General features: G+C 43.5%; 1 protein-coding gene across 1 annotated transcript in view; it reads left to right on the top strand.

Annotated features, from left to right (window-relative positions):
• MYO5B (myosin VB) overlaps window positions 1-19,143 on the top strand; it is a 165,110-nt gene that overhangs the window by 93,983 nt on the left and 51,984 nt on the right. The window contains exons 17-20 of the mRNA XM_074812741.1: window positions 4,399-4,485; window positions 13,691-13,802; window positions 14,997-15,208; window positions 17,828-17,984. Coding sequence (XP_074668842.1) covers window positions 4,399-4,485; window positions 13,691-13,802; window positions 14,997-15,208; window positions 17,828-17,984 — 568 coding nt within the window. The remainder of the gene's footprint in view (window positions 1-4,398; window positions 4,486-13,690; window positions 13,803-14,996; window positions 15,209-17,827; window positions 17,985-19,143) is intronic.

Raw genomic sequence — 19,143 nt, 5'->3', positions numbered from 1 at the left:
CCGTTCCCTCTTGTTCTGTCACTAATCCCCTGTGAGAAGAGACCAGCACCAACCTCTCTACAATGTCCTTTCAGGGAGCTGTAGAGAGTGATGAGGTCTCTCCTCAGCCTTTTCTTCTTCAAACTAATGAAGACTAATGCAGGTTCTAATAATTCATAGATATCCCTTGCTAATACTGAGGATCCTTGCTTTGCAATAGTAGAGTCGTCGTACAATTTAATCTTAAAATCACTTTGGTTTAAACAGCTATAGTACTAAACAGTGAAAAGTAGCAGAGAAATAAATGAAAAAGTGGAGATAAGTAGTGTGCTTGCAAAATGGCTTGTGAAATGAACAAAAATGTCTTGCTGCTTCCAAAATAAGTGGGGAAAAAATAAAGACGTGACTTGTATCAACTTTAGGCAGGTTTCCAAGTGAGTGAACAGCTGAAGCAAAAAGCCAGTCTTGATCTTCCTCTGTAGTTCAGAGATGTATCTCAAGCTGCGAACATTGCGGGCAAATAGCTGTTAGCCTTGTTTGACCTCTTGATAATGTATTTGTACCCAATTTTGTTCCCTGTAACTCCAAAAAAGCTTCACCATTAGTATGCAGGGACCTCACAGATCTCATTGTGATGTCTTCTAAAGGCCCTGGCGTAAACTTGAGGTGGTGACATTTAAGAAAGTGAGGTTGTAATTGTAACCCATAAGCAGGGAGGCATTGCCCTCCAGCTGATCCAGCGCAGTCCCGGTGAGCATGGTGCCACCTCGGAGTGCAGAGATGGCTCCAACAGTGTCCTGCAAAGGACAGAGCATCCGCAAACAGGCTCACCCTTGGTTGTGATATGCTGGTGGATATGTATCCACCAGGAAGCTTCCCTGGCTTGACTCTTCCCCCCTTGCGAACAGCAAAGTGAAGGGTATTAATGGTTAGAAGACAGTCAGGAACTGGCTTATATTTAACTGATTCATTAGATGATTAGTTAACAGCTCTGGAGAAGGCTGTGCTAGCTGTCTGTGCTGGGAGGGCAGTTTCTGTGGTCTGCTGTATCTATTTTGTGTACCATTTTGTAGGTCCTGGAGATGCTTAGGGCCTCAATCTCTTGTTGCCTATTGCAGAGGTTGTCCATTTAAATGAAATTCAGGATTGCACTTTTTGTTTGATTGATTTCTTTAGATAAAGCACAAAAGTATTTTCTACCTTTCTGTAGTGGAAGCGTGGTAGATGCTCTGCGTGGTGAAATGGCTTCACCTTTCCAAAGAGTGTGTCCAAGACTCCATGTCCCTACTTGGCTCTACGTTCAGCCCATCCATCTTCACTTCTTTGCCTTTAACTTTGCAATTCAGTTTTTCACGTGATGCTTAGGATACAGTTAATATCATTGTATAAATGTGCAAGCTCCTGGTTGTGAAGGTGCAGTAATTATCTAAATGAACTCAGTTATACTTCTAAGATGTTACGGGTAGCAAATGCCAGGAGGATAATTCTGCTTGTGTCTGCTTGCAGTCTGAGTGATGACTCGGTCTGATGTGATGCTTCCCATCTGGCAAACGTCAGAGTTGTCAAAGCTTGGGATTTTGGGAACAAAGGAGAAACAAAAAATAGACACATGGATGGTTCTGAAGGAGCAGCGTGCAGGTGTCTGTCTGCAGCCAGCAACATTGCAGGAGTCACCATGGGCTGGAAATGACAGGAGGGTGCTTTGGGTTGGGGTGGTGGTGTTGCATCCCCATCTACAAGCCAGAAGGCACTGGTTGAGGTGTCTTATACTGGGGGTTCTTCTCTGCAAGAGATTATCTTCCTCCTCACCCATCACAGATTGCTTCATTGAAATTGTGATCTGAGAGTCTCGGTCAGTGTTGATCTTGCTGCCACCAGCTTGAGGCATTTGTGTCCTGAGCATGGCTCAAATAAAGTCTGCTTCTGTGTAAAACTCAGGTCTGGAGAATACGGGGATGGCTGTAAAGGAGTCTGCATTTCAGAGGCACTTGTGCTGAAAAATGCACAGTGCCAGGAGGCATTAGTGAAATAAAACATCAGTGTCACTGCTCTGGGTTAGTGTTGAAGTGGTATCTTGTAGCATGCAGAACACTCGGTGTTATGTTTGTTGTTCAGTGAAAAAACATGGACCTTTTTCAACATTTTTCAGCTCACAAAAACACTCAATTTTTGCTAAAATGAGATGTTTAGCCTGGTGAAAAGAAGGGACCTAATAGCATCTTTCCAGTACTTACAGGAGCTACCAAGAGGACGAAGCCATGCTCTTCACAGCAGTGTGTGGTGGAAGGACAGGAGTCAATGGCCACAAGTTGACATGAGAGGTTCAGACTGGAGATAAGGAAACATTTTATTATTTTTCTCCATGAGGACAGTCTATCAGTGGAGCAGGCTGCCCAGAGAGGTAGTGCAACCTCCATCTTCAGAGGTTTTCAGCCCTTGGCTGGATAAAGCCCTGAGCTATGGGTCCGCCATCGTAGCTGTCCCAACTTTTGAACGTATGAGTTTGGACTACAGACCTCCTGAGGTCTCCTGCAACCTGTGTTACTCTCATTCCTACTTTACAACTTGGTGCAAATGTAAGTTTTGTTTCTTAGGGAGGTGAGGGGTGTCAGACGTCCAGCCTGGAGGAAGCATTGGCACCATGCAGTGATATTTGCTGCATCTGACTGGAGGCTGTGTCTGAGGTTGATCCCTCATGGAGAAGACTTCAAAGGGAGAGGTGCAAGGGGAATGTCTGACTTCAGCTTGTAGCTTTGACAATTTTCCTTCCAAACTCCATTTCAGGCAATGTTTGTGATCTCTTACTTGGGTTTCCAGGCCAAAAGCAACCTGCCAACTGATTCTGTTTGCCACACGCAAGGAAAAGGAGTTCATAATAATGTGTATTGTCCCACTTTTAAGCTCTATTTCAGCCTCAGCCCGTAGTTGGAGTGATTGCTAGAGAGGGTCCTGGCTTTCCACGTGGATAAATGATGGCAGCCGCTCTGGTTATGCATTTCACCCCCACTGATCAGGGCTTGGCAGCGTTGCAGAAAGTTCCCCTCATGTACAATGTAGATTGCCCTGGGATCTTCCAGGGCTGAAGCCTCCCCATCCATCTACCAGTCCTGTTTATTATTTATTGTTATGGAAATTTTACGCTTGTGGATTCTTCCTCAAAGCAAGTGACAGCCGAGACTGATTTTCTGCCATGCATCCTGTTTACAGTATTGTAGTGAATAACTTGATGTAGATTTGACAGATCCAGGGAATTGAAAAATGCACAGAGTAGCAGGGAACTCTTTCTTATGCTGCTTTTGCACAGCAGAGGCCAAGCAGAATTATTCATGCAGGTGTAAATACTTCAGGCTTTCAGAAAGGGACAAGCAGGTACCTGAGAAGCTTTTGTTCCTCACCCTTGTTCTGGAAACCTAACACAGCTATGGACATCTACATCTCACGAGTCCAAGCTTGATCCAGCAATCTCTTCCAGAGTCCAGCATCTTGAGCTGGAGAGCTGGGACCTCTTTGTCAGCGTGGAAGGAGGGAGGAGTGATGGGGGATGCTGGTACTTGGACTCACTCTATGCAAAGATAGCCTGATCTGAAAATGGGTTCATGCCAGGAACCAGAGAGATCACAGCCCAAATACTCAGCTGGAAGTTGGCATTAAGTTTTTCAGCACAAATTGCTGATGGATATGAGATGCCAGTGTAAGGAGTAATGCCAGCTGAAAAGAGGAGGGCAGACAGCTGAGAGCAGATACACCTTGAATTTTCACATGGTGCCTACCAAAGCCCTTAGTCTGGAACATAAGCACCACTGTTCTTGGTAAACATAACGTTCTGCAAACCTCTGGGACCTGTTAATTACTTGGTTTTGGTATGGAATTTAATATCTCAGATTTATTTTGCTGTTGAATTTGATTTTTTCCTGGAAATATATTGTTGCCCTTATAGCTGCAAAAGTAATACTCTCTGGTTCATTAGGCAGCTTGTGGTGGGGCAGCCTCTTCCCTTCTTTATGGTAATTGTGTTGCTTCACATAGCTGGGTAGATTATGGCTGTAGAGACTAATTGCAACAGATTGTCATTTTGTCCCAGGAGTACCACTTGGCATTGATAGTAGGGCAATAGCAAGGTCTGTTGCACTTGAAAAGCACAATGTCTTGTGACATGGAGAGAAAACGTGTGACATCTGTGCAGCCTGTTCCCAAAGCGAGGCATGGGGGTTTTGGTTATAGTGAGGTTTGTGAGGGAATGGCTGTGGACAAAAGCTATCCACGGATGTATGGTTTTCTTCATTCTCACTAATGACGAGAGCAGAGCTTTTTTCTACAAATCAGAAGCTAATTCCTGTCCCCAAAAGAGTCACTATCAGGTGGGTTGAAGATGTGGGTTTCTTCTCACTGTGTTAATCTCTATCCTAAATATAATTGCAGATTTGATCCGAAGAGAGTGGTGCAGCAGCTGAGAGCTTGTGGAGTGCTGGAGACCATCCGCATCAGTGCTGCTGGCTTCCCGTCCAGGTACCGAGCTGGGAATTCAGTGTGGAGTTGTGCTGCTGTTGTGCTTTACTCAGCAAGTTCATTATCTGGGGCAAGGAAGAGAGAAGAAAACGTTAGTGTTTTCAGGACAAATGGGGTTTCTTTAGGTTGGTTTATATGCAGGATAGATCTTCCCCTTTTTATAATTTTTTTCATTTTCCAAAAACCTCATTAGGTCCTGGGTTCCTCAAATCTGAGAGATTTGTTATCAAGCAATGAGCTGCAAAGTGATGCTGCCAGAGGGTGTGTTGAGTTGTGTCCAGCGTTTCAGCTGGTGCTTTCAGTTTGGTCCTGAGAGTTTGATGTGATGAAATCTCTGAAGATGCTGGTGCGTGGCAGGTAAAGGAATCCAGCTTTGATCCCATACAGAGGTGGACAGCAAGTAGCAAAATAACAGCTCTAAATCCTCTACACCCATCTTGCCTGGAAGCCAGCATTGCCCTAGAGGACTTCTTCCCTGCTTGCCTGAAGGTCCCCATGCAAAACCTCCTTGCACTATACAGTTTACTTTCCTTTCTTTTTTTTTTTTTTTTTCCCCCTGGCTTCAGACACCTCCTGCAATAGTAATTTCAGACAAAAATGTTTTGATTATACTTGCAGAGGAAGAAAATAAAGGTTGTAAATTATTATTGCAGACTTTCACACCATACATGCAAAGAATACTAAGCTTCAAACTCTACCATCTTAAAAAAGAAAGGTTATGGGTGGTGTGGCTCTTGCTGATTGTGATACAAAAATCAGAAGAGGTTTTTAGGGCCTAGTAAATCAGAAAACAAACTATAAATAAGACTTGAAGATGACAAGGGCAAATAATTCTAAATATGCATCAATTGCATGGTAGTGCCAAGCAGCTTTGTGATAATGTGAGCATAGCCATCAGCCTTTTTACATGGAACAAAGAAGTTATAAATACACTCAGTAAAGAGTCAGCTAAGCGTGACGCTGAGCGCCATGAGAAACTCCCTGTCCTGGTTTTTGGGGTGGAGTGTGCTGCCTTACCAGTGACTCTTTTATCTCCTGCAAACTGACAATTGATGGCAGCTTCTGCATGTTGACATGAGGTGGCTCTGCGCACTTAGCCCACTTAAAGCCTCTGTTGGCCAGTGACCTCCATGGGCTGGCAAAAACTGGTGATCGGGATCTCCCTGGCTGTCTGATCTCAGCTCCTTAAAAAGAAAGAAAAGGAAAAGGAAAAAAAAAAGAAAAGTTTCACGGTAACCAGTTTGTCTCTTTCCTCTGCCAGTGCGGGAAGGGTGGCAGAGAGCTGAATGGAGATTTGGGTGGTCCTCTGCGGGGGTCTGGCCTTGTTAGAAGACCCAGCACCACCTTTGGCTTCCATCTCTGAAGTCTTCAAGGCAGTTGTGGAAGTAACTAATGAAAAGTTGCTCCTAAATTACATGATCTCTAAGGCGTGGAGGGAAATTGAACACCAACAACTTCTTTGTTAAAGCAGCTGCAGGGTCAGATCTGTCCATCCTCTGGAAGTGAAAGTCCTGAAGCAGTGAAACAGCTGGGGTTCCATTTGGAAAAGGCCATGGAAAGGCAGTTTTATGCTTCTTAAGCAAGTGGTCATGTTCCCCAGGGCAGGGGAGGCTCCTAGCTCTGCAGTTGTGGGTCCCATGGGAGGCTTGGGAGCTCTGTCAGTGGGTTTTGCCACTGGTCTTAACATAGCTGCAGGGATACCCTGTTTCTCTCCACTCATAGTTTTCCTGCACACTTGTAGCATTTTTCCATCTCTGCTCACTTAACTCTGCAGTTTAGACCCTATGGCACTAAAATTAGCATATAATTAGTAACTGGGGAGGGGGAGCAAAGGGGAGAAACCACTGCAGCACCTGGAGACCAGCCAAGATCTATTTATGGCAAATAATTGACTGGTGCAAAGACCTATTCTGAAAAACTCTGCTTGCATGCTTTTGGTTATGAGGACTTTTTCCCAGGATGCTAAGAATACAGAACTCTTCCATCACTGCAACTTGTCAGCTTTTGTTCTTTCTCCAGGGGAAAAAAGGGGTGCAAATAGCTATTTCAGCCTTTCACAGTGATCATCTCCAGTTCAGTGTTTAGAATGCTTCAAGGACAGATTTTTGTTTATTTTAATGTTTCAAGAAGATAATTACATACAGGAACAATTCTGTGCAAAATAAAATACTCAGTTTGGGTTCTTGTAGTTCTTTACTCTCCTTGGTCAGAAAATTGCAGTCTTGAAAATCCAGACCCAGGAATTGGGCAACATCATTGAAAGACTGTGAATAACCTGTATATTTGAATTGGCTTTATAAACCAGCTTGGCAAAAGCTGCTTCCACGGTTCTGATTTTGTGGGAATTGTAATAGACGTTTTAGTTCTTTCTGCATTTTTACATCCATGCGATCTGTCTCAGTTTTCATCACAGTGAGCATTGATTATTCCTCTATAGTTCCTTATATTTTGAGACAAGTCTGATTATAATGGTTGATAAAGGATAAAACCAAAAAGGAGGGTCATTGTTTTAAATTTAAACCCTGTTCAAAGGCTATAAATTTAAACTACTTAATAATGGAAAACTTGATCTTTTTGAGTTTTGCTTCACTTGGGTGTAAGAAATTTACCTTTAGAGCAACAGGGAATATTCAAAATGTTTTATCTCGAGAAGTTTTATTATAGAAAGAGAAGAAAATATTTATTTTCATCCTGTAGTATTTACATCTGAATATTTTCCAGCATACTGCCACAAGAGTACTGTTACCACCTGGACTGGGAGCACAGGGAGTTGTAAAGGTTCTGAGATCCCCTCAGGTTAAATTAAGGTGAAATGACACCAAATGACTGGTTAAAATGTTTTACTTGTGGTAGAAACAACTTAAACTTGGAAAAGGATAATAAGCAATGCGGTCTCTTGTAAATCTATAAGAAAGAAAAGGAAGGAAAGGAAAGAAAAAGGAGAGAAAAATAGTCAGACAAATCTGTATCACCACCCCTGGATCCAGCGTTGTCTCAGGTCCATTAATCTTGGGTGGTGGGTGCACACCCAGCAAAGTTTCTGTCATCTTTTAAGTTCATCTTATCAGCTGATTTGCATACTAGATGAGGAGAGGCAGGTATTCCACCAAGTCACTTCCATGAGAGATGAGGAAAAAAGAGGAGCAGGGGTTCTGTGCATGTGTGGAGTGGGAATGGGGTGCACCAACCCCCTTGTCCAATTGAGTCAGTGGTTATGCTCGCCCTGCCACCTTTGTTTTTTCCTAATTTCCCACAGATTTTTGCTGACTTCCTGCTTCTTGAACAATCATCTGGCTTCGGGGGCAGAAATGTTCACCTCTTATCAGGCCTTATCACCTCTTCAATGGCGACGTGGCGAAGTCATTAGCAAGGCCTGCATGGTGTCTGGCTTACAAAATAGAGCCACAAAGTATCGGGCTTACACAATGGAGCCAGTGATTTGCAGTCCTTATGCTTGATGAGAAACATTTGATTTCACTCAGTCCACATTTTCCCCCTTTGAGGTTTAATTAAGCAGTTTGTCAATACAACCACAAGGAAGTGGGGGCGTCCATCCTTCGGTACCCTCCCGCTTCCTTGGGTGACCGACCTTAGACTGATCACAAAGGCCACAGCCTGTCCTTGAGGTTTTCTGTGTCAATGCATGTTGAGGCATTAATTCCTTCAGTTCCTTACAAGTACCTTCTGAGAGTGATGTGACTTTGGGTCAGAGATGTCTGGATGAAGCCACCTTCTGCCATTATTTCACACTTCTCCATCACGGTTACTTTATGGGTTGAAGAATTTAATGTTTTCAGACTTTGATAATTTTTTTTTATCTGGTTCCTTTAAGAAATAAAGAAGTTTTAATATCATTTTTAGTGTTCTTTAACCCATGTAAGTCATGATATATTCCCACTGAAAGATGAAGCCTCGCACTCCCCGCTTTGGGTACCCCTGGCTTTATTTTATCATTTCCATGGTACTCTGCACTCTGCCGCTATCTCGAGTAAATTGAAAATGTATCATTTGGTTTGAAATGTTACACAGAAGTTAAGAAATGTATTTGTTAGTGTGTGCATAAATGACCGTGATGAATGAACTGTCTTAAATGTGTAGATAGTAAATCTATCATCAACTTCCGTGTGTAAAGCATGGAAGATGTCTCTGTACTATAAAACTATTAATCTTTTTTATAGAAACTGACTACATAAAGATTAGTCTATAGAGAATTAATTGGTGCAGATCTCCATTAATTACAAAATACTCTTTCAAACAAGTTTTTAACTTGCTTTTTGTCAAAACTCTATATTTTGCTTCTTGCTGCTTCTGGTGGTTTCCAGTCAGTGGTCACCCACTGTGCCATCACTCTGAATAACGTTGTCATGACAGTCTCTCTGAAATACTCTCACTGTAGTTGTTATGTATGAAATTTATTGCTTAAGTATTCTTGGCATTTAGCTGCTTCCTCTGGTTGCTGGAGCTCACTGTCAGATGCAGCATCTTTGTATCAATTCAGTATGAAATCACAGCTGCTAAACTCTATAAACATTAAACATTCATAATTGAAAAGTATCATGGGCATCCTTGGATATATATATATATATTTTTTTTTTTTTTTTTATAATATGCCTTTAGCTGTCTTGCAGTCATTTCAGGGAAACAAAACCTATAAATGACTTTGGCTACCAGCAGTTCTGTTTGCCCACTCCCAACACAGGTGTCATATGTAAATAGAGGGGGGATTTTCCTTCATTCTGCTCTTTGAAGATATTCCAGATAATTTCAAGCCATGCCAGCCTGCATGTTTTAGAGCTAACTGAAAGGCAAATCTGTTCTGCTTCCAGTAAACAAGGCAAGAGAAATTTCCTCCCTGGACCACAGTTTCTAAAATAATTCCATGTCAAATCTTGGCTCAGATATTCAACCTGCCTGTCCCCAGATGGGCTTTGGCTCCTATAGAAAGATCAATATAGTCCAGCTCCTTAGTGCTTAAAAAATTGATCCCTTCAGAGGACGGTACCACATGGTGCTGGCAGGATTTCTTACACGAAGCCAGTTTTGCTCAGCACATGGTGCTGGCATGGTCTTGGGTGATAGAGGGCAATTAATTTATTTACCCTTAATGGAAAGATTTTGCATTCAGTAATTTTAGGCCACCAAAATAAACCATATGATGGTTAAGTCACAACAGCTTCAAGCTCTTATCACAATACTTTCAGCTCTTCATTCAGTACTGCTGAAACAACATTGCTGTAATCACCCTAAAACAATAGGTTGGAGATATTTTGGGCAGTTGCTGACTGCTTGGAGAGATGCTTTACAGAGGCTTCCTTAGGAATCAGAATTTCACCCCCAGTTTCTTACCCAAAACCTCCCTTTAATTGGGAGGTTGCAGTAAATCCAGCTGGCTCTGAAGCACGAGGGCTGCTCTTGGGTTTGTATCCTCGTGATTTCGGGCAGGAGCAGCCCCTTTGCTTTGCACCCGGTTGTAGTTTTGTGTAAAGCATCCAAATCTTGTTCTTTAAACCACAGATCCAAGGCTTAATTTGTGGCATGTGTTATGGCTTATTCCCTCTAATTCCTGTAGATGACAAAGAAATTGTTGGGTTGACCAAGTCTCCATCTCGTGGATGAGACCTCGAGCGTCCTTGCTGCTCAAGCCCGAGGAGTGTTTTTTTCACAGGCATAAGTTATTTTCCTGTGTCCTTCCATTCCTTTTATTGCCCCTTTCCTTTAGTGACTGTGCTGACTTCAAAGCAAGATTTTGGTGTTCGAGGTCAGTTGTGCTTGATCTCAACCCTGAGATTTTTTTTTTTTTTCCCCTGGGGAAGTTTGAGTAGTATCTATCCAGTTCTTCATGCCTCCTTCCTTTATCTCAGTTGTGCAGGTACCAAAATCCTCCTGGTAACAGCTCTTTGCCTACACCACTTGTCTGGATCTTACAATTTGATAATTATAAGGAACTGTATTTATTTAGTGGCCCTTGGAAGTTTCCAGCTCCTAGCAGTGAGGCGTGCCCATGCTGTGTGTTTGGTGGCAGCATCCTGAAAACCCAAGATCTGCTTTTAATTTAATACCTGTCAATGAGTTGAACTGAGATATAACCTTCCCATAATCTCTCCTGACCTGCTAGATTGTGGGGTAACACAGCTCATCTTTTGTCTTGTGCTAGGAATTCCTTTGTGGTCTAGCAGGAGAGAAATAATTTTTCTCGCTTTTCCTTTTCTATGCTGAAGATGCAGCTGTTGAACCTAAAAAAAAAAGATATATGTGTGCAGAAGAATAAAAAAAAGTGTGTGTGCAGCAGAGCATTGCGCTTCAGTATTTCTGCACCTGAGAGATCTCCCTTGTAGGGTTGGGAGATCATGTTTGTTTCTCTCGAACCACATAGTTGTAAGGTAATTTTATACTGCTTTGAACCTGAAGTGGTTTAACCAGGCGTGTTACATTAAACCCAAGGGCTTTAATTGTTCCCTTCTCTGGGGGGGGATCCTGTAACAGCACCTATGAACCCCTGCAGCTTTCTTTTGCTTGTGAACTGGGAGTGCAAATATTCTGGTGAAACTTGCGATGGACTAGCTGAGCCCCGGCATGGCAGAGCTTTTGTCTTCATATTCTGTGGACAATAATGCAAGCAGTGTAATCTCAGGACTGTCATCTCCTGATAAATCAGCAAGGATGGTGAGAGCGGCCTCGCTGCAGCAAGGGTGAAGTGGTGTTGTGCCGTGGAGGTGCGGCGTTTGGCTGTGAACCTCTGAGAGATGTGGGTAGGGGACTACAGATTCTACCAGCCCAGCAAAACACCCCGACAGCAATCAGTGAGCGTATTCCCTGCCGCTTTCAATGTCTCATGTGAGACTTACTCCTAAAAAGTGGGTTATGTTATTTATATTAAAGATTGACTCAAATGGAAACAAGTGGACAACGAGTTTTTACCACCTTGTGAAATGAGAACACCAGCCTCTGAAGAGAGACCCTCTATGTAGTGACTTATGATCTATTTTTAAGGAACTTCTGCAGGTATCTGACTCTTGTTTGAAAGCAGCTGTGGGATCTGCACCTCTGTCTCAGTGCAGGAAGATGATGGATATTGGTGCTTTCTGCCCAGCTTGGACCCGTGCCCTCAGTTACGCATGTTGCCTCTTCACCATCTGCTCTTTGCTGGAGGAGCCTGGGTGGCACCTGCAGGGTGATTTCTTCCTCCAAATAGCAGCAGTTAATAATATCAGCCCCTAAACTGACTCTGGCAGGTTAATGGGAATACTCCCTCCTCTTTTCTCCCTGGCTTGAGTAATACCTGAGTTAGGCAGGAGGTCTCCAGCATCGCGCGCTTGGCTGCGTGCCTCGGGCACTCCGTGCTCTGCTTCTCTGATCGGGTTTGATTTGGAGCTGCGTAAAACCTCAGGGGTGCTTACAATGAAAACGGGTTTTATTTGCACAAAGCAGAAGGATTAAGGTGCGGGTACGGAATGGGAAATGTGGTTATAAAATAAAGACATTTAGCAAGCAAGGAGTAAGCAAGTTTATGCTTCAGCCCTGTGTGACACGAGTCCAGAGTCTTGCCTAATCTTTGTGTTCAGTTTTGCAGTACCTCACAGCAGAGAGAGCTCCCCATAGCAGATATCGCATTCTTTTTTAGTGATGATCCAATACTTTTGGTCATTTGAGGGTGGGTAGCCTTGACTGTCTAGCCCCAGGGCTATCCCATGCAGACAGGAATGAAATCATCACTAAATCTGGCTGATCCAGAACTACTTGGAGCCATCTGAGCATGGGATCTCATCACAATTTTCTTCTTGCTTCTGTCTCCAGGAGCCTCCAATCTTACCTTTTTGCTTCAGGTGCAATGCCTTTCCCATTTTTGCCAAAAACTTTACAAAAACTTTACAAAAAGTGTCCTGGATGAAATGTGTCCTTGTAGGAATTGCGTGGCACTTCCCAATCCTTAGCAGTCATTTTTTTCTTTTGCTTTTTCTTCCTCCATTCTCATTGTAAATATTTTCATCTACTATGCTCTTTTAGAGTATTGCTTTTAATCAAACTGGCTTTCCTCCACTGTTGCATTTTCTGGATTGATATGAAACTGTTGGTCACGTATTTTGAAATATGTACTATATTTCTGATATGCTTATCTTACCAAATATCCCAGCCTTCAAGAAGTTTTATTAGAGATGAAGTATTTCGTAGAGACAGCAGTCTTGAACATGGGAAGTGCTCCTGGAGGTGGTGTGACGTCTCACCCAGCCCCACCACTGCAAACGGGCCGGGTGTAAGGCCCCGTCACAAGCATCGCTCTGGCCCTTTGCAATTTATTCTGCCTTTTCCCCGCCTCCTCTCTTAATCTCTGGAAGTGGAAAAATAGGAAGAATTGGGTGTAATAACACAAAAATAAAGGCATGCGTGGGGCTGCTGGGCGGAGAAGAAGATGTTTCTGCATGGCTGCTCTTCATACAGTGTATGGTCATCTTGTCTGACAGAACACCCATGTGAGTGGGTATCAGGCTCACAGATGGTTTTGTTGAGTGAGGGCAGAAATCAAAATCTCTGCAGTTCTCTCCCATCTTCCTTTGACGTTTGTTATGCATATTTTTTTTTAAATAATGATGGCTGTACTTAACATTGTTGGAAATGCCTAGTATTTCAATTAAAAACTCAGGTTTTGAGGGGTCCATAACTCACTGTGTTAATTTGGAGAAGGCTGAAACTCGGCAGATGCTGAACCAATTTCAGGATCCAGCCTTCAGTCCCTACATCTAACAGCTGTGGCAGGAGATGATATTTCCTAGCAGGAAGATACAGTGCTCTAATTCCTTCAATTAGTGTTGCGTGTTTGGAAACTTCACTGCTAGTGACAGTGAGGCATATTCCAGGTGGCTGCTTTGTCTTCTCAGAGTCCAAAGATTTGTGTTTGTCCTTGGAACCCCTCCTCACAACTCCCACAACTCCTCCCAGGTTCCCCTTTTTACATACGTTACGCAGAGGCTTACCACCATCACTAATTGGCCTTGGCCAGAGGTGGGTCTGCCTTGGAGCTGGGGGAGCTTCCAGAAGCTTCTCACAGGGGCCACTGCTGTAGCCCCCTCCCTTGCTACCAAAACACCCACCATTCACTCAAACAAGGACATCTCCTAGTATACAGGTTTCATATTTTGACTTGTCTGTAACACTTTATTTTAAGGAAATAATGCCCAGCAGGCTAATCCTGTGTATGCTTTGTTTTCAGATGGTCCTACCACGACTTTTTCAATAGGTATCGTGTTCTTATGAAAAAGAGAGACCTCTCTAAGAACGACAAGAAGCAGATCTGTCAGACCCTGTTGGAAGACCTCATTAAGGTGAGCTGGGATCAGATCTTTGGCATTGATTTTTTACAGCATGGAAGCTTGTGGCTTTGATATAACCTGAATTGATTTTCCTGCTCCTACTTCACCTGCTGCTTGTGCAGGTGCTTCTGCAGCCTAGGCAGCCTGGGGCTTCTTCCAGAATGAGATAGGCTCACAAGGAGATAGCGAGAGCAAACGTGACATGGGATCTCTTGATTGCAGTCAAGCTGGACATACCATTTCAGTGCTGGCAAAGTCCAGAGTTTGCTATCACCGGCTGTACATGAACAACTGGCCACCTTTAGAAAATTTGTCCCCCTAATCCCTCCTTCTGGTTTCAGCTAGCCATAGCTGGAGCATATTTTAGAGGTCCAGCTTTGGACAACATCATGAACCGTAGCCAATCATTAAAAGCCTCTTTGCACAAATGAGTAAGAGAAAAGTGCAATAAATGCCCTATCTTGTGTGTGGGTGACTTTTAATAGCCACCAATATGTAGCAGAAGCATCCTGTAGATTGGGACTTTTTTCCCTTAAGCAAATAAGAAGTCTTTGCCACCTCTCCTCACCAAAACCTTAGTACTCGTGTATTATTTTTAAATCACAAGAGCGCACACAAAGGTTTCTCCCTGTTGCTTTGCTGTTGAGCAGCCCAGAATGTCCACAGCACCTTAGGCACGTTTTAATTTTTGATCTCTGGTTTTGTCATGGAATTTTGAGGAATTTACTTAATCGGGTTCCTCTCTGCAGAAGCTGTTCTCCTTGTGCACCAAGTGTTTCCATTAGCTACAGGGCCATTTTCAGTGCATGTATGACTTTGCAGATGTAAACCTTAATCCTTTTGAGAAAGAAGTCTTTTCTTTAAGTCCTCTGGCATTGCATTGCTCTATTTAACATTAAAAAAAAAAAAAAAAACAAAAACCACAAAAAACCCCTCACAAAACTCAAAAAACATTAAAAATTTAGGTAAATGTATAGAACTTAAGACTGAATCCTAGTGCTGCATTCTTCAATGGGTATAGAGAAGCCCAAGTACTTTGGGGTGAGTAATATCTTTATCACCCAGTTAAGAAGAGATGCGAGTTGAGCTGATAAATTTGATTCAAAGTGGGGTTTTTTAATCTGTATTTACTGTGCAACATAGACTGAAACAAAATTAAATTGTTTGCCTTTAATTAAATTTAGTTTCCTTTATGCTTTTGAAAAGGATCCAGACAAGTTCCAGGTTGGACGTACCAAGATCTTTTTCCGTTCAGGCCAGGTGGCATATCTGGAGAAAGTGCGAGCAGCTAAGTTGAGAGCTGCCACGATCATGATTCAGAAGACGGTGCGGGGCTGGCTACAGAGGGTCAAGTACAAAAGGCTGAGACAAGCTGCAATCATCATCCAGCGCTACACGCGTGGGTACCTGGCGCGGAGGTGGGTGCTAGGAAGCCCTCCGAGGAAGGGCTAGCTGGGAGGTCAAGTGGAAAACCACTTCTGGACACTTGTATTCTCAATCTGTTCCATCTTGCAGACCTTAAACTTGGGAGTTTTGTATGAGAAACATTGAAAATGCTCTACATGGTGTGTTGTTTTCACAGGGCTGAAAGGCAAGACCCATATTGTGCACGTAGGTACCAATATGGTGAAAGTTTCTGTGCTAAAGTCAGGACTCATTCCTGGCCCCACTCTCCAGCTTTATTCAGGGTCAAGAGAACAAAACTCTTTGTCTCAATTTGATTTCATACCTATATTGATTTAATTTCTGGTCTATAGCATAGGCAGCTAGGCTGTAATCAGATGACTAAAGTACTCAGAGATATTTAGGTGAAAGTGTTTCACAGAACTAATATTTTTCTGGGACTACCTCTGGCAAAGGGCATTTGGATCAGCTAGTGACAACTTTGCTAGTTGGTATGCGCTCCTCTTCTGCAGGAACCAGGTTTGTGCCTCCTTGATATCCAAAGGGAGCTCTCAGAATTGATTTGCTGTGTCCTTTGTAATGAGAAAAGTCACTCCAAATCACAAGCACTGGGGCTATTGACAGTACAGAATAATAGAGCTCAGTGTTTAACTCTCTGTGTGCAGGAACCTCAAGCTTCCTCGTGTCAGTGGCTTGCTGGTGTTTTGGTAGATAATGCTGCACTGGAGAGCAGTCTGCTGGTAGGAGATGTGGGGTGGGTGTGAAGGAGCAGTAAATCAGTGTTATAGCATCCCAACACACAAGTCATCTTTCATCATGTGCTCCTTATTCACGTCAAGCGCTGCCTTTCTCCTGCATCTAGCCCAGCTGGCTTCAGGCACTTCGCAGGTAGAAACAAGGAGTAGATTGGGTCCTTTCAGCTTTGTTTCCCTTCTTGTTTTCTGCTTAGAGAAGCTGTGGTGTGTTAGCTATGTTGTTTGGTTTCCAGCAGCAATGTTTTCCCTGGCTGTGAGTTAGCTTCTGCCCATCAGAAGTGCTGCAACATAATCTGCAGCCCAATTAACTCCGCTTGCACTTGGGCAACGTGAGATGCCGCCTGCGTGCTGCGAGGCTCCTGCACAGTCCTTTCTTCACTCCTGATTGCTGGATGAGCGTCAATTTCTATCAATTATTGAAGCAACTAAAGGTGAAGAACTTCCACGTTCCTTCCAGGGATTTCCTCTAAATCATACTGTATTTTGGAAGAACACTGGAGGTGCTAACTGAACTTGTGGTATTTGTGCTTGTGAAAGGGATTGGCATCATGGAGAAACCAGGGATGAGAAGGTCTCAAATAAGCAAAGCTGGGCAGTTTGGTGACTTTTATTTAAAACTGAGCAGAGATTTTTCTTGTCCTCAGAAGTGTACTTCTCTAGGCTTGTGGCTGCAGATCCCTCTCAGTGGTCTTACAGCTCACTTGAAGATGAGGCAAATGAGACCTAAGCAATAAGAGGAAGGTTAAGAAAAACAGAGAGTCAGTCATTACCTTGAGCCTCTCTGGTGGGCTCTCTGTGCCCACCTACAGACTTGGACTCTATATTTGACTTTGCATCAGCTGGCCATCCCTCTAAGGAGGGGAGGAGGAGTCCCTGGTGATGTCAAAGTGAAGGGGGTATGAGCTAAATAGGAGGCTGGAAGGAAGCAGGTGCTCTGAAACCACCTGCTGCAGTGTTTCTTCAACATGACTTTTCAGTTCATCTCTTTGTGCTGGTTTCATAGGGATGGAGGTTATCTGAATAATTGCTTTATCTTTTGGAAACAGGCTATCCCTTGTCCTCTTTAGTAAGCTCTGGTTCAGTGGGTCCTAATAAGAAACCATCGTCCTTGATGAAGAGAATATGTAAGCCAATCCGATACGGCTCTTTTAGTTTTGATATGCTTTTCACAAAATGAAGAAGAGAATCGAATATCTATATAATTCTTCATGCTGAGAGCAATAAATGAATCATAAATTCATCAAAACAAGCTAATTATCAAATTAAATTGAGGTTTTATGGGCATTTTTTAACCTGTGTAACAGCAAATTGAACGTGAATTCAGTTGGCGAATGGGAGCAACATGGCACAGAATTGACCACGTCCCTCATTATTTACTCTCTGTGAATTGCTTGGGGCTCTGCTCATGAGTGTTGCCAAACCAGTGCACACTGGCTTGAATGTCAAATCAATTTGCCACCGTTTTCACTGAGCCGGTAGATAACCCATGCAACACTTTCTTTTTGTAGTTAGGGAAGTGATGGAGCCAACCTGGACGTTGATTAGCTTGAGTACGTACAGCAGAGTGTTCAAACCAAGGGAAAAGCTGGGAAATACTTGTTTTTAATGCTGTTTACGAAAGATGAGGTGTGTTGATGTCTGGTTCCAGTGCTCCTGGGTGCCATGGATGCTGTCTGAGAGCATGTGTGTTCCCATTATTCTAATGGAGACATGCTATCTGCTGTTCTTATCTCAGCCCTACTGCTGGGATTGTCTTTCTTGAATACTGTCAAGCTACTTTTGGACAAAAGGTTATTCTCTCTGTCCAGTTTAAAACTTACTACAACAGAAAGAAGGGGAGTTTAGTTTTACTGCTAATCTTTTCCCTGTGCTTTGCAGGCTTGCTGAGCACCTGAGGAGGACGAGAGCTGCCATCATCTTCCAGAAGCAGTACCGAATGCTGCGGATCCTCCGAGCTTTCCAGAGGGTCCGCAACGCAACCATCACCATTCAGGCTTTTGCTCGGGGCATGTTTGTCAGGAGGATTTATCGCAAGGTATGACTCCACAGACTTCCTTTGCATTAGAAAAAAAGTAGGAAGAGCCTTTATGTTTACCTCCGCTGGCATAGCACGGTGATGTATTTGTTGTGGCCGTTTTGATGTTTTACAAAGCTGACAGCCTCTGGCGTTTCTGGAGAGCACACGGTGATGGTGAGCATTGCCATTTAAAGCTGTGCAAGCAAAAATGATTTTGGCAGCAGCACCTCAGCAGAGCAGCTAAATGAAGTTAATCATTCAGATGCCGGAAGGCATTGAGGAAATCTGGAAATGTCATTTGATCTAACTCACACTCTGCAAAAAACTCCCTGGCAAACTGAATTTGTGTCTGAGCTGTGCTGCAGGTACTGTTTCTAGTGTGGTAGGAAGACCAGTAGGGTCTGTCATGGAAGGCATCAAGTCGTGTACTGATATAAATCCCTCTTTAATTAGTTCTCTCCATTAGCTTTCTGTGTTAAACCAGGAGTTGAAAGCAAGGAAGTAAAGGTTTGATGACAGCAAGTGATACAGTGTCAGGAAACCGAGAACAGCTTTGGGGAATCTTCTATCCACTCCTCAGACCCAGCCTTACTTTGGTAGCCACCTAAATTTACACCTAATTGTGGTCACGGGGATGCTTGAAGAAGTCAGAGGCACGATGAGTCAGGAGAGGAGAGGCTGCTCCTGCTGATGACAGAGGTTACCTGGACACCTGGTGACCCACCAGAGAGATTAGGGATGTCCTCCAAAACAGAGCAGCTGGATGCTGGTGATCAGAAATTTTGCTGCCACTTGTTTTTCATCATCTATTTTTTAAATCAGAAGCCTCTACAGGGGAGGCAGCTGGTCCAGCATTCAAACTCTCTGAGATTCAAGGTGACCCAAAATCTTAACAATGTGTAGAAGTTGGCTGAAGGTCAGGCCTCTCAAATCTGAACATCCTTAATCTCTGGAGCACCTGGATATAGGTGTTGGATATAAATGTCTGTTCAAGTGCATTCTCAGCAACAGATGCAGGGCTGCAGGTGATGCTCCATGGGGTCAGGGCATGCCCAGTGCCCACCAAGACTTTGCTGTAAGGCTGCAATAGGTCTCCAAGGCAATGCAGTAGGGTTTCTTCTAGCTCTTTGGGCACCCCCAGCTTTCTCCATCTGTAAGAGTGCCAAGGCTGGAGGCA

Source organism: Strix aluco, chromosome Z, assembly GCF_031877795.1.
Source record: "Strix aluco isolate bStrAlu1 chromosome Z, bStrAlu1.hap1, whole genome shotgun sequence".
Taxonomy (NCBI): domain Eukaryota; kingdom Metazoa; phylum Chordata; class Aves; order Strigiformes; family Strigidae; genus Strix; species Strix aluco.
The sequence above is the reverse complement of the archived record's forward strand: the minus strand, read 5'-3'. Positions and strand labels throughout refer to the sequence as shown.